At 41.9% G+C, this 16226-nt stretch overlaps 1 protein-coding gene across 2 annotated transcripts in view; it reads left to right on the plus strand.

The window, feature by feature from the left end:
* The window catches only part of CPSF2 (cleavage and polyadenylation specific factor 2), a 187365-nt gene that overhangs the window by 8020 nt on the left and 163119 nt on the right, over positions 1 to 16226 (plus strand). The window contains exons 2-6 of one of the 2 annotated variants that reach the window (XM_085626507.1): positions 5824 to 5975; positions 7533 to 7710; positions 10920 to 11079; positions 11199 to 11304; positions 15437 to 15566. In XM_085626507.1, the coding sequence (XP_085482633.1) occupies positions 7562 to 7710; positions 10920 to 11079; positions 11199 to 11304; positions 15437 to 15566 (545 nt within the window). In that variant the 5' untranslated portion in view covers positions 5824 to 5975; positions 7533 to 7561. The remainder of the gene's footprint in view (positions 1 to 5823; positions 5976 to 7532; positions 7711 to 10919; positions 11080 to 11198; positions 11305 to 15436; positions 15567 to 16226) is intronic. The other variant, XM_085626508.1, reaches the window with a different exon arrangement.

Raw genomic sequence — 16226 nt, forward strand, 5'->3', positions numbered from 1 at the left:
CACCCAAGGGTTTTGGAGCTCACTGGCTTCGGGACAGGCGTTGTTTGCAGGATCTTTGACGCTGCAGACAGGCCTGTAGGGCTGGGGCCAAATCAGTGGTTGTCTTCAGTTTTCTTTGCATGGCATCTTCTTCGTCTTCTCATCTTAGGTTGGAAGGAACTAGTTTCAGGGTCTGGGAGAGTCAACTAAATACTAGATTAAGTGGCATTTTAAGGGAATGACCGGTAGGGCCAATAGGCACCTGACACACCCTCAATTATGCTACCCACCTGTGGGAGGGAGCATAGTCCTAGTCCTGATTGGATGAGTCCCACCATCTTCAAGATGGCGGGGACTGAAAGATGTGCTTCTCCTTACCTCTTGCACCTTAGGGGTGGAGTTGGCAGAGGTGGGCATGCCTATTATTCCTAGTTTTTCTGCACAAAGTGGGGATCTAAAACTGGGGGCTGCCATATGCTGCTAGCAGCAGAGGCTGGTGCTTGCATTACAAAGGTGGCAGGCCTTTGAAGCTTCCCTCTCAAGCACTGTGCCCATTCTAGAGGGGGTGGTGTAACCCCTCTGCCCATGATGTGCTTTGTTTCTGGTTCCCAGAGAGCGAGGGCTCTAGACCCAGGGGTCCAGAAACATGTCTGCTGGCGAAAGGCTGCCTAAAGCCAGTCTGTGACCAAACCATGGTTGGTAGGTTTTCAGGGGGCACGTCTGAGGTGCCCTCTGAGTATGTTTCAATAAATCCCCCACTGGCATCAGTGTGGGTTTATTTGGAGGAGTAGTTTCGTACCAAACGCTCCTGGGTTCAGAGAAGTCATCATGGTGCTAGGGAACTCGAGATGTCAAGTTTCCAGCCCATGAACTCTCTGGCTTTCCTGGCACTTACAATATCTACGAATAGACTTAAATATTATTGGGGCATATCTGCTTTGGCAGATATGCCCACACCTGTGATATAGTGCACCCTACCATAGGGCTGTAAAGCCTACTAGAGGGGTGACTTACCTATACTTTAGGAAGTGCTAGTTGGTATACCAGACAGACAGTGTGCCATGTCCACTTGGTCGTTTTGTCTGCACCAGGGTATGCATGCTGCAGTGGAAGTCTGCATAGCCTAGGCGAGGGATCCGTAGCGGATTCTCTTAAGTCACAATGCCCCAGGTACCCTTTACTAGGGACTTAATGGGGGCCTGAAGGGCCAACTGTGGGACACTTGTAGGGAAGAACACTGGTACGGGGAAAGTAGATGGCAGGGACTCAGTGCTCCACAAAGTTGCATCAAAAGCCAGGCAATAAGTAGGAGGTACTGCAACAGAACCCCATTTTCTCTCGCAATGGTTTCACAGATTTTTTTTTAACGTGATAAGCTACAAAGTACACCAATAGATTATTGAGATATATATATATTTTTTTGTCCTGTGCCCGAAGAAGAGAAACCGGTATGGCCCATGAAAACGTGAGAAGTTGGCATGTGCCTTTTGAGGTCTATTATAAACATTTCAAGTGACTTCCTAAAGAAGGGCAGGTTTAGTGATTATAGGTAAAAGGTTATTTTATGAACCAAAATTACTCAGAGTTGGCAGATGCCTTGTTTAGTCCACTTATTGCACAACTTGATGGACGAGGGCTACCAGCTTGGAGTTCACATAACTACTGTGAAATAATTTTTAATATGAAACCGCACAGTGTTGAATCAAATTTCTTCGTTGTTCTGTTATGGAGATGTTTGTTTACCGACCTCCAGTTTCTCAGGTTCTCTCTGCTGTATTCATCTTGAAAGGTGACCACATCCACACACGGTTTCAGTTTGTGGATACTCCTGCTGAAATGTGTGCTCTGTTGTACATGTTCCCACAGCATGTGCATTATTTTTCAATTACACTCTGCAAAGGATGTATAGCAATGGAACAGATTACACTGACATTTTAAGGATTTTGTACATTTTCTTCAGAAGGCGTGTGGATTTTTAGTACATTAAAATACTCCTGGGTAAGATTTTCTTTTCTGCACAAGCGACTCATTGTAGTCAATAAATACATTCTGCATTAGTTTAGGATGTGTTTATGGCTGTTTCCAGTGTTCGAAATTGCCACATTTTCCCTGACTAAATATTACATAGATAGTGAGTTACAATGATTTAAAAGCACCCTTTACGACCGCTTCTCTGTTTAGGCAACTGCTTCCTAGCCTATAGTATACAGCCTGGTCAGGGGCTTCTGTTGGAGTGCCTATGAAGAAAAGACCTGTGTGATATTTAGTGGTATTCAATATCACTTGATTACAATTTTCAAATTAGAATTTACCAGCTTCAGACTGGGGCTCTATATGGCAAATCGTGTGCATGGGCTAATCTATAAAATGTGAGAAAGCAGATGGGGTGCAACTGTTCACTTATGTGAAAGAGGCACAAAAGCGCTAGTTGAGGTGTCTAATCATTAGAAATGGTGCTTTCAATTCTTTGTTTGAGGCGCCAATGCTGATTGCTATTGGTTCTTTTCTTCAAACCGCACAACAGAGGGACAACCATCTGTGGGCTTCTCAGGAGTTTACAAGGAACCTTTGTTTGTAAAAGAATACTAGTAACGAGTCAAAAATAGAAGGCAGGTCCACCTCCATAACTGCCTTTTAGTCTGAATCCTTTGCAGTAGGAACTCAGAAATTATTTTGGTCCAAGGCATGTTGGGTTTGATGATGAAGTCAAGCTTGTTCATCTTAGGTGCTACAGACTGGTGTCTGCGCAAGAGAATGGGAAAAAAATCCCGATGGGCTAAACCCCCTTCATAGACGAAACCATTATTTTTCTTTCTGACGTTACACAAAAGCTTACTGGACTTCATCCGTCCCTGAATGGATACATTGAACTAGTGAATCCATCAAACTGATTGGATTACACGACTGCTACATATGAATGAGATTCGGCTAAAACTTTTGGTCAGATGGAAAACGTGGGAGCCATGTAGTGGTAAAGAAAATCCATAAGAGATGAGTTTCCAGAGATACTAAAGTTATATGCCTTCCAACAAGAGAACCTGACCCTGTTAGACATTCTCATTAAAACCTTTAACCTTTTAGAAACTACTATTGGCATGGTTAACTGAGACTAGTCTGTCCAGCAGGACCAAGAGGGGCACTGCATCAAATGGTGTGAACAAGTCATGAATGACCATGACAACGGTTTTTCATTATGGTGTCTATAACAGGCTGTCCCACACTTCCAGAAGCGTGGTTTCTCTTCTATGACTTAGAAAGGAGTGGAGAACAGTTGAATGGCTTTGCAGTGATTTGTGTCTAGGTATATATAATTTACGTATGCTCCATAATTTGATATACTAAGGAAACATTTGTTACGTGTAAGTTATCTTCTTATGTCTTCAACAATTTGTCCACTAGAACAGAATTGACTGAAATTAGTAATTTTGACATGTAGCAGGTGAAACGGTTTGGTGTTTACCTGCATTATGCACATTAGCAGCAAATTTCTATAATGACAAAACCTCTCTGTCGACAGACGTCCCCTATCTCCCCAAAGTAACGACCGGTGACAGATGGACAGTGCTTCACACCGGTGTCATCTGCCAGAAGTTGTCCAGTGCCAGAGTTAAGGAGTTGGGCAAGGACTTATAAATGTGTGAGAGAAAAACATAAATCTTATGAAATGTGTAGTAGGGCAAGTAGATTTACTGTATCTACAGAAAAATAGGTTGTACAAAATAATTTACTGCATTAAAATCTATCATAGTTAATGTTATTTTCAAATAAAAAAATATATTTCATTCACATAACTTCAATTTAACTGGAGAGGAGACTTTAGATCGGGCAACAGATGACAAAATATTTAAAAAAAGAGAAGTTTCTTTAGCAAGAGGAATAACAACTTTTCTTGCAGACATTCGAAATTACTAAGCGGATGAAAGTTTTGACTATGGTCTTTAATAATCTTAACGAGAGTCTGGTTCAGATTTATGTGGACCTGCAGTATTTAAGGAGATCTTTGACAAGGTTCACATGTATTTGTTCTGGCCAGAAGGGAGCAAAAATATGCTAGAGGCTGTCGGGCATACATACAAAGCCCTTGCTTTTGATAGTGATTCTTGCTTTATTAGTCCTAGAGTAACCCTACCCTGTAATAGAAGTTTAGGAGATAAAATATCTTACTCTGATTGTATTGTATAATTGCACTAACCTAGCGCTCACTACCCCCGACGAGGCGTCATTGTAAGGGTTAAGAAGGTAAGAGTCAGATTAAATGTATGGATAGCCTGACCATGGTCCTGTATTGAGAAATGTTGTGTTTTTCGATGCTTTATCATTTGGGTATTTCTTTCCTTTGATTAGCTTGGTTCTGGTTTTTCAGAGCTCTGGATTTGGTGATTATCAATTAGGGTACACGATAGTTTGATGCCTTGAATTAACTAAGGGACATAGGGCAGGGTAAGCCAAGTAGGCCTCATTAATAGCATGCTGGTAACAAGGTGCAAAACAGCACCAGAAGTGCCAGCAGCCTCATTGTTATCAAGTCTAAAATAAAAAAGCAGCAATTTTGAAGTAGGTGCTATGAAACAGTCCTTTGCACTAGGCAAACATGGGACCAGAAGTAATTTCCTGCCTGGCTTCTCTGAAAAAAGAAAAAAAAATGAGTTAAAGCAAAGTTACGGGTAACAAACAGAACCTAAAAACCACTGAAATTTGCAAGTCCTAGTTTTGTAAAGTAACCATGTCCCCCGTCATGCATTGCTTATGTACGGGTATCACTCATGACACGTTAATTACTTTGATGGCATCGCTGACATCTCAAATTACGTCGTCATTGACATCATCCTTTGGTTTGCTTTAAGTAAATTATTTGTTTTGGTTTTTGCAACCTTAGATTCGCTTTAACAGTGATTTTTTTCATTCTTTCGAAGGAGGCTTTTTAAAACCTCTACGTCTTTGGGTTTTTTTTCCCTCTGTTTTTTTGTTTAGATTTTTTTATATATATCGGTATATATTTTCTGCAAACTAACCTGCCATGGAAGTTTGCAGAAGCATCAAGCCATATCAGGACCTGGACCTAACCCGCAGAGAGTGGCCATCCCAAACTATTGATGGCTTTCAGGCTTGCACAGCGGTAGTTGGCCACTGGACCTGGCACAGGCCCTTATCACAAGATCGGCGGTCCATGGACCACCAAACCTGTGGTGGAAGACCAGGGACTGCCAGACTGGCAGACCGCCCACCGCGTTAGGACTGTGGTGGTTGGACCGCTGCTGTGGTCAAGGATCCACAATCCCTAGTGGTGGCATAGCGGTCTGAGGCCCTAATTGCTGGCAGTGCCGCTGCGGCACCACCAAGCATATTAGGAGTTTCCTCACCACCACACTTTTCATTGCGGTGCGATCGCCATGAAAAGTGTGGCGGTGAGGAAACAAAGGGTGCCCTACAGAACCCAGTTGTGCCTCTGTGCCATGGGGTGCATGCACCCCAAGTTCCTGCAGGGCATGATCCATGCCCTGCAAGAACTGTCTTTGAAACTCCCATTGCGGTGCCTTTTTCAAAGGCACAGCCGGGGGACTGCCAAAGAACTGCCCGCCAGAGTAAAAATAAGTTGTATTGTGGCGGGCCATTGTTAATGGCTTTGGCGGTCTCGGGGCGGCAGCGTGGAGGCCCCGTTCTGAGACCGCCAAAGCCCTAATAAGGTCCTCAGGTACTTCCATAAGTAAGGTTCTACTGTTTCAAGTGTTTTTGTAATTTTATTCAGTCCTTTTTTGTGTTATCAAAGACCAAATAGTCCTTTAGGAATTGGAATTGAAATCGGGAAAATCACTTTTTTGATACCACTCTCCACTTTTTTTTTAGGTTTCATGTTGATCGATCTTCAGGAGGCTTGCAATGCGAAATTCAAATTGGATGAGTCCTTTTATTAGAATGTTTTGTGCAAATTTATTGAGTGACACCAAAGTTATTAAGAAAACCAAATTCGCCTTTTCAATCTAAACTCAGACCTAGCTGTAAGTACACAGAGACTTTCGCTGCTTGTGTGATTGATCTATATAGGTTAAGCTTAAGAACATCTATATGTATTTTTTAATGATATTGCTTTTGAGTACTTACCTGCAATGTAATGCTCCATGGTGAGAAGTGACTCTCGATGTAAATGTTAAATAACTTACCTGCGATGTAATGACTCCCGTACACATTTAAGAAGGATGCAAAAAAGAAAAACATGTAATTTTAAAACATAGCTGTTGTAACATATAGAGCAGTGTTGCCATGTTGTAGATGTTTCAGAGACCTGTAAATAAACTATTGTTAAAAGAAAAACGGGAACTACTCAGACTATGCGTCTCGCTCAGTTGAGATTAACTCTAAATAAAAAAGGTAATTGATAACGAATGAAACACTGTTCATCTTAAATACGTACAGCTTAAGGAAGTCCTCTGAAAGCTGGAGGAAGCAAAGTCTACACAGGGATCAAAAAATGCTTAACTTTCTATGTACACTTATATTTATCTGCAGATGACCAATGTGCATGTGAAAGAATTAAACTCCAGCTGAGTCATTGTAGCTGTTAAAATATTGAATTATTGAACTACATCTGAACTGTTGAATTTAAAGTCTGTGTCATGCTAGAAAATTTCTGTTTAGAATCTGTGCTCAGGGGAAACTAAAGCATCTGTTGCAATACACGGATTCGGCAGTTACAAGCTAAACATGACAGAACCGTCCATTGTATCATTAACGATTTCAATAACTGATAATATTGGGCACTTGTTTTTGTTCATAGTGAGTGAGGGTGTCTTCTGTGCAGACATGTTGTTTGTGTGGTCCATACTCAGTCTATTGAGCAAATTCACTTAGCCTGTAAATTCTTGCACGTGCTTAGTGATCTTAATGTTGCTCCTGGGCTAAATGATTTCATTTGGTAATACTTCTCAGAAAATTTGCTTTTCATTGAAAAATTCAGGAAAGAACATATGCCTTAAAGTACAGCTAGTTTGAAATGGCTGTAGCTCTTTTAAAATTGTTAAATAATTAATTTTAGGTTTTCTGTTTGGATTGTTTCTAAACCAAATAAAAGTAATTGAAAAATGTACAAAACAGTTCCCTTATTCTGACTGCTCATTTATTCAGCCAACTTTTCAGTTGACGCAACTGTTGCACAAGGGGTTTCTTTTCTCGTTCCTCATGGTTGTTTTGCAGCGGTCTACCTAGAACTGTAAAGTGCTTGTGCTCATCTTGCTGAGCTATTCTACTAGTTACAAAAGGGAGCAGATGTGAATGTAATGTTAGATTATTTGATCTAGATCTGACATCCTGAAATACATGTTATTGACTTCATGAGAGCAGTTAGATTCATTACTCGTTCCGTGTACCACACCTTTCTTGTACAAGACAAATCGCATTTGAAAACAAGGGTGTTAGCATTGATTTATGTGACAATTGCTTCCCTTTCCTCTACCTCCAGAGAGATCGCTGTTATTACCAACACAAATTGAATTAAGGTTCGTACTATATTATGCAACCAGCATTTTGGGTGATAGCAAATGTACTTTTGCTTGTTTCAGAGTACTTGTGGCTGATATCTGTAGCAACCATGACGTCCATCATCAAGCTCACCGCCCTCTCGGGGGTGCAGGACATGTCTGCAGTCTGTTATCTGCTCCAGGTGGACGAGTTTCGCTTCCTCCTCGACTGTGGGTGGGATGAAGAATTTTCCATGGATGTCATTGATTCTCTTCGGAAGTAAGTAATCATTAGAAGGACGAGAGCTGTTTAATGAATTACGTTGGTGAACCAGCAAGCTGTAAATCAGTGGAAAACTGAGTGTTTCATCCATGCATGCTTTCTCACTTTACCTGAACATCCTTAGGAAGAAATTTGATAGCACATGTAATTTTTTTATGACACCAATAGCTGAATCTCTAGGATTTCCTGCCAGAGAGCAAATGACACCAGTTTTAGAGAACTCAATAAGTACCCCTCCCCATGATTGAAGGTTTCACCTTGAACTAAGTGGAACTCTGCCGTTGTGCATTAAGAGTAACATATGGGTAGAAGTGGTAGTCCGTCTCGATTTGCATGCCTTATCTGAATACTCCCTCCCTTGTCAATGTCTCATTTCCCTAAACCTTTTCTCCTACCTCTAGTTCTCAGTCAAGTGCAAAGATTTAGCCAGGGTCATGACTAGCCTCAACTGCAGAGTTTGGGGGCACCCTGGGACTCCAGTGCTTGAGGCATCCCAGGATTGGAGCACTCAGACACCCGAGACTCAAAACACCTTTTCACCTTAGAATTGGAGCACATGGGGCACACTGGAACGAGAGCGTGTGGGTGTAGTAAGAGATGATATGCTACTTTTATTGCATACCACCTTAAGGGTTGGGTTTGTTTATGTTGTTCTAATTCTAGATTGTTTGTACTTGAGGAAACTCACTTGAAGGTGGACAGGAGTGGGTTTCTTCAGCCATTGTCCCCCAGGACCAGTTGGAATAAAGTATTTATCTGCACAACCTGGGTGTGTGGAGACATAACTACAATGGGGCACTCAGGAACTGGGGCACCATATTTATTTGACAACTGCTACATAAGAATTTTTGTCTGAGCATTTTACCACAAGTACACTCGTTCAATTTTAACAGATAGTTAAAACATCAAGCACTAAAATGCCCAGAGGAGAATATAAAACGTTTGTCCTTTTACACATAGCCATTACATCTGGTTTTCTGACAGTTAAAAAAGAGAAGAGCTTAAAGCAACCTGCAAATGGAGAGATACAACTGGACTGAAGAGTGTGGGGAACTCCAGGATTGGAAAGCGCGAGGCAGCTTGGGACTGGAGGACAGTGTGGGGAAAGCTGGGACTGGCTGCACCCCAGCACTGGAGAGTGGAGGCCATTCCTGGAACTGGAGACTGCCAGTCATTATTCACAGGTCTGGAGAGTGCTGGCCAGTCCCAAGACTTTAAAGCATACCAGGTCAACCTACATGTTCCAGAGTATTTCCAGGATCTGGTGAGCACCTTGGGTTAGCCACAACTCTGGACAGTGTCAGTGTCGGTCCCGGGGCTTGAAAGCACGTTTTCCCAGATTGGAGACCACAGTGCATGCCAGATAGTATATTTTAACTTTTCAACCGATGATGTGTTTGTGTGACACATTGTTTTTCTGTGTGATCATTTGCTGCAATGTACACTACATTGTGTTGAGTAATTACACCAATCGGTATTTAAAACTAGCACTTCCCCTCAAATATCAAGTTTGGGTTATGTTCTTATTTTATCATTTTTTAATCATAAACAGTACATAGTCTCAGGGCTATATCAAGAATTTAAGTTCAAAAGTGAAAACGAACTATATTTAAAACAAGAAGTAACCAGTCCATTTGTAGAACCTAAAAAAGTAAATAGGTCAGGAGACAGGAGAAAACAAGAGGAGAGATGAACCCAAACTACAAAATTAGTTAACATGTTTTAATCTATTTTCTAAACCGTCACCAAGCAAGAACACTTGTGGGAATTGCCAGTCATCAGCAATAATGCTTCTGAACTATCTTTTAGGCAAAAATGGCTTCTCTGTGAGGTACTTTGGACCCTTTGGCTGAAAACCATAGAAGCCAGACCGAGCATCTGGAATGGTAGTCCGGCCTGCAGTGGAAGCTATTGGTCCCACTTCCTTGTGCATGATCCTAACCAGTTTACAGGAGAGAGTAGCCTTGCGTATACCAGCAATGATTGTGTTCTATTAGTCCACCCTTAGAAACATTAGAGGCTTAACCAACTTCCTATGGTCCGCGTGCTTGCATGGGAGAGCTATGTTTGTGTGAAAACCTGACAGTTGTGACACCTTTCATTGATCGAGAGACACTGAGAGCATGCTGTGTCATTGTGCCTTGATCTACTTTGAGTATGCTGTTTCCATATTTGTGTAGACGCTCTCTTGTTTAAGTTGGCACCTGAAATTATTATACTATGATATTTAATCCTTTTATGCTATTTTTACACGTGGTCTTGTGGTAGAACTGATTCATGCTAATCCACGTAACAACCTGGTTCGGTGATAAGCTGTGAATTGGAAAATCTGAGTTCTGATCCCAGGTTCAACTCTGGGTCAGATAAGATGATCAGGGGTAAACCTCTTTCTAATGTGTTTTTTTTCTCAAGTTAAGAGTGCTTCCAAAGTAAAATTAATGGCCATGTGCAAAAAAATAGGCCTCAGACGTTCTTATGTGGATGCTTAACCACTGAAGATTTTACTCCATGGCCAGGTTGAAAGGGTGCACTTGTGGGGAACACACTTGGACAAGAATGATTCCTCAGCAGTTGCAAGAAGTAAAATTAATATATGGCTTTTAAAAACTTTTGTTGTTGGGAAGGTTAAAGGCTCGCTTCTCAACCTAATACAGACATGACCGTTCTAGTCCAAAGGAACGTTGAATTCTGGTTCAAGTATATATTTTTCACAGTTTGGTCTATTGGATGCTTAATATCTCAGTTACAGTACTCCTCTTGTAAGTTGGTGCGAACATGATTCAATTGAACTGAAGTTGGTTGGGCTTTGAAAAGTGATTGAAAAGGTAAGGACATATTTTCAGCCTGGACTGTTTCCTTTTAGTGAAAGTTGAGTTCTCAGATACAGCCTATAACTTTAGGAATGGATTTGTTAAGAAATTAGTTGATAGGCCCAGATTGTTAACAAGAAGCCTTTCTATAGCCATTGTCTTGGGTTGTTATTTTAAATTTTCTTGCAAGGCTTAGTGACAGTATATTTCATGTTTGACTTCTAGCAAAGGCCGTAAAAATTGCACTGCATGTGATCTTAAGATGCGGGTTACCTCTTTGAAAAACTGTGTAATCTAATGTGTGATCATACCCTAAGCATTACGTGGTTACATAGCGATCACAATACAGAATTATGTATGAATTACTTTTATAGATTGTATATATTTGTTCCTCAGGTATGCTCACCAAGTCGATGCTGTCCTGCTCTCCCACCCAGATCCCGTGCACCTTGGTGCACTCCCGTATGCTGTTGGAAAGCTTGGCTTAAACTGTGCAATCTATGCAACCATCCCCGTTTACAAAATGGGGCAGATGTTTATGTATGATCTGTACCAGGTATGCTTTACTTTTTAATATTTTAGGAAATCTTGTCAATTAAATAACTTTGTTCCCCATTTAGAAGAGCAGTGTTGTGCCTATTAACATTTTTTATTATCTGTTTCTGATGGGCTTAGTCACGCCACAATACTGAAGACTTCAATCTCTTTACGTTGGACGATGTCGATTCAGCTTTTGATAAAATACAGCAGCTGAAGTTCTCCCAGATCGTAAACTTAAAAGGTAAAAATGGGGAGGTTTCACCCCCCCTAAGATTTCCCTGTTTTTAGTGGCCATAGGCCTACTCGATCGGTATCCAGTGGGTGAATGCTATGCAGTCTGACTGCTGTCTATATATTCAGTATGTTAGCTTAGAAAGGAATTTATTGAGATGCAATGTTGTATGATTTACATTAAGAAAGATACACTGGCAAAGCATCACTAACATCAAGAATGGAAACTCATCACAACTTGCAGAAGAGTCAATCATGATGCCCCTTTCCTCCCTCAGCATCCGGCCTATATTAATATCTTGTGCACTAGTGAACTAATTATGCTAATCTTACAAGGCAGTTCGGATCAACATACCGATCCTTGGGTATTGGTACTCTGGGCTGAACAAACCCCAAAGAAGCATTTACTTAACTAAGAACCTCATCTGTTTTTAGGCGGGTCTCTTCTAAACAAGCGAAAAACCACTGCTTATTGTTAATATATTCCAGGATCCTGACTATCTTTCTTGAGTTTCTTAAGCAGTTTACATTCAAAGTTGTAAAGATGGAAGCATAATTTAACAGAGGGAGCGAAAACATTTGTCCCCACCGACCAGATCTTTCCATGAACTCGTAATCTTTGATATATTTCCTAAAGATCATGTTGCTCATATCAATTATCAATATGAATCCCACTAACTTATCCATCTTTTTTTCCTACCCATGAGGAACCACTAGACATGTGGTCCTCCTTCCCTATTCTTACTCTTGTCTACCTATCACTCTAGTTTAGGTCTCCCAGTTCAGATAGAAATGGCAAGCTTTTTTTATTGCAAGTTTAGGTGGAATTCATATATCTGCGTAAACTTGAGAAATGTGAATGGTACATGGTACGGGGCAGGGGTCTCCAACCAGTTGCTCGTAAGCTACTGTAGCTCTCCAGCTAGCTCCTGAGTAGCTCACTTGTGTGCAGCCCAGCTTATTAAATTAGAATGCTTTTGTTTAGTTGAATTAATATACATACATACGTAGCTCTCAGTACAGAAAAGGTGGAGACCCCTGGCGGGGGAAAAAGAGACACTCCGAGAAACGCACTGAAGTCTAATACATGTTTAGTGCAGAAACATAGCAAGCTGCAAACAAGCATTGGCATAGCCAATAAGTCTCGCCTTTGGGACATTATAAGTGTTTAGTTATGGCTAAACACTTATAAGGTTCTAAAGGCGTGATCTATTGGCTATGCCAATTTTTGTTTTCAGTGAGTGGCTTGTGCAGGTATGCCACTGTGAGGTAGAGATGCTGCGAGTGCTTTTACAGGAGCCCCTGTGACATTGCGCCTCTTCAAAATGTATCTTGGGTCTGATGTAATACTTTAAGCCCCTATTCCCGTCTTCTCGCACCCAATGCATCCTTAAATGTCCCATGTACAGCCGGGCTTGACACTCCTATTACCCCTGCCCTCCAGTGACACTTTACCTGTCACGGTTGGTGGTGGTGCTGGACGTGGTGGTGGTGGTGGGCGTGGTGGTGGTGGTGGATGTAGTGGTGGTGGTGAACGTGACGTGGTGGTGAACGTGACGTGGTGGTGAACGTGACGTGGTGGTGAACGTGATGTGGTGGAGGTGGACGCGGTGGTGGAGGTGGACGCGGTGGTGGAGGTGGACGCGGTGGTGGAGGTGGACGCGGTGGTGGAGGTGGACGCGGTGGTGGAGGTGGACGCGGTGGTGGAGGTGGTGAACGCGGTGGTGGAGGTGGTGAACGCGGTGGTGGTGAACGCGGTGGTGGAGGTGGTGAACGCGGTGGTGGAGGTGGTGAACGCGGTGGTGGTGGTGGTGAACATGGTGGTGGTGGTGAACGTGGTGGTGGTGAACGTGGGGGTGGTGAACGTGGGGGTGGTGGTGAACGTGGGGGTGGTGGTGAACGTGGGGGTGGTGGTGAACGTGGGGGTGGTGGTGAACGTGGGGGTGGTGGTGAACGTGGTGGTGGTGGTGAACGTGGTGGTGAACGTGGGGGTGGTGGACGTAGTGGTGGTGGTGGACGTGGTGGTGGTGGTGGTGGTGGTGGTGGTGATGTGGTGCCTGCAGTGAGAGGGGCTCACAAAGAAAAGAAACAAGTTTGTCTCCGGTGTTCAGTCCGTTTAAGCTCCTTTTATCTAGACGCCTAGTTTTGTCAGGTGCGTGTGCGCTCGATGAAATCTTGTGTACTGACTTGTCTTGTGAAACCTGGCTGTATTTCTCAGCTCCCCGCTTGTGCCAGTCAGCAGCCTGCATTAACTTCATTTACACCACATGGAGTCTGTCAATGTCATCTGTCACAAGACGTTAAATGCATGCAGTCACAAAACTCTGAATCTAAGAGATTTCATGGAACAGCAGTGTCCCAACAGAATTAAACTGAAGTGTGTTCAAGTTATGAACCTTTTGTCAGTAATGAAATAAAAGATTTGGTGAATCAACAGTGAAACCTTTCTGTCATGTTTCTGATGTGAAAACATTAATAAACTATACAATGCAAACCAAGGTCAGTAGACCTGAGCATTGAAAAAACAGCTTTGTTTTAGAATTGCTTTTGTTCTGCTTATCTGCGTGAGAGAGAGGGGGAGCAAGAGGTGAGCCCGAGAGTGGTGCATGTCTGCTAATTTTCAAGCACTGCACTCGTGCTTGTGGCGCGCCCCTGCTCCCTCCCGCAAGGTGGATGCCACCACAAGCACGAGTGTGTGCTTGAAAATGAGCAGAGCAACGGCTAAAGGCCCTCCTAAGCAGCGCATGCACGCTGCGTAGGCGAGACCTAAAAATATTTGAAGCGTGAATTCGTAATTTAAATAGACCAGCACTTCTCTGTCTGAGTATACAATGCTAAATCCACTTCATTTTGACCTTTCTATTATACATTTTCTAAAAAGCAAAAACCAGAGTCTAGAATATGTGACGCAGTGCAGATCTCAAGAGAGCTGCTAATTAGAAGGTGCCTAGCTCGTCTCGTGGGAAGAATGTAAGGGGCCTGGAAAGCTAGATACAATGGGGTACAGTAAAAAGCTGATTCCGCTTTCTGCAGTTTCTCACTTGCACAGTCAGTCTTAAACGTGAAATTTAGAGCACTGAAATACAGATGCCAGTACATTGAGAATGTGTCAATGTGCTATAATGCAAAGACTGACAATACTTCAAGCAGGTATAAAAACAATTTCACAGTAGTTAGTGGCTATATCTACCACTCAGCTGTTGCTCATGTCTATTGTATGTGTACATTTTCTTGCATGAGAACATCTGTCTGCATCATTCACATGGTACAAACTTGATCCACAGCTTTCAGCTGCACACTTCGTTTCTTGATTTACGTGTACAATGTTCGAAGTGCACAGTGTGATCCATCATATTACCGGGCACAGCTATTCATACGCTACTGTCCCACCTACTGCCATTGCAATGCTATTGTATAATCAGCTACTGATGGGCATATGCCATGAATGTTGATGTTCGAAATGTGAATGGTGTATATGACTAGAGCTTTGACTTTTGCAAAGCTGACGAACAAATCTGAAGTAGAATGTTCATAGATTATTCAAACATTAAGTACTTGCAAACCTTAACACATGCTTGTTTCTGCACTACATTGTCAGTTGTTTTTTGTTGCTGGTTTTTGTATAAAAAAAGTGCCTAGATAGAAGTTCATAATACCTGTAAAATGCCCAGAACGAGACCATGCATCATCTGCCTTCCAAGTGTGGTGAACATCTGTACTATGTTTTTCACATTCAGTGTCCCTAAGTACTATCTATTGGAGATTTAGTGGAGAAAGATCTCCACACCCAACTCGCAAAATTACCCAGAAATATGGAGGACAAGCACACATTTCTACTAAAGTTAGTACAGTTTGGTTAAGCAGGCTGACATTAAAATAAGCTACCCAAAATACCTGTTCTTTGCATTGTATTGAGTGTGTACATTTAGAGAAAAAGTGAGGGGCTTTAACTATGTCGGGCAGCGTAAGCATTATCAATGAATATTTTTATGTATCCTCATATAGTGTGTTTCCATGACACTAATGCAAATCACAATAAAATGCAATGAAATGGATATGGTAGATTTTCTATGCTAACAATAGATTACCACTGTAATTTTGACTGCGGGTTGCAAAATACTTTCTGAATAATTGTTTTTCAGGCAAAGGCCACGGTCTGTCCATTACCCCACTGCCTGCTGGCCACATGATTGGAGGCACCATCTGGAAAATTGTTAAAGATGGAGAAGAAGAAATAATCTATGCTGTTGACTTTAATCACAAGCGAGAGATGTAAGTTTCAAAGCATGGATACGTTGTCTGACTGGTTTGTTTGCAGGATTGCTGTATTTTGTCATGCTGTGACGTTTAAATACAAAATTAACTAAATGTGATGCTTTGTATTGAATTTTCCACAGTGCTAGTTACCATTAAGTAGAAGGTGTGGTGTTCACTTTAAAATAGCTGTCTCTGAAGTACTCCCATTTTAGCTGTTTGTATTTTACTTTAGTCCAGCAATTCCTAAAATATCCTACATGGAAGGATCCTGTAGTTTTTCACCCAAGAACGATGCATATTTCTCATTTTACCGTGCATATATGTATAGTTTATAGCATAATCTATATTGAAATGCTTTTATAATGCACTGCCAGTAACATTTTAGTATCCAAGTCTCATGAAGACTTCAATATTCCGTAGTGTTGAACCTGCTCAATGTTATGGTGCATTCTCAGAAATCCAGCAGCTATAAGAGATGGGGCGTAGATATTGCATGGTCTACCTCATCAAGTTGTCATTTGTGAAAAGAGCACGCTTAAGTTTTAATCTGGGCTGGCCTTTCAATCAAATTTCAATATCCTGTGAAATCACCTTTCCGTGCACTCGTTCTCTATTTTTTCCAGATTTGGCAGCACAGTGATACAGGGTAACCCACAGTGCAAAGCACTAGACATA

Source organism: Triturus cristatus, chromosome 9, assembly GCF_964204655.1.
Source record: "Triturus cristatus chromosome 9, aTriCri1.1, whole genome shotgun sequence".
NCBI classification, from domain to species: Eukaryota; Metazoa; Chordata; class Amphibia; order Caudata; family Salamandridae; genus Triturus; species Triturus cristatus.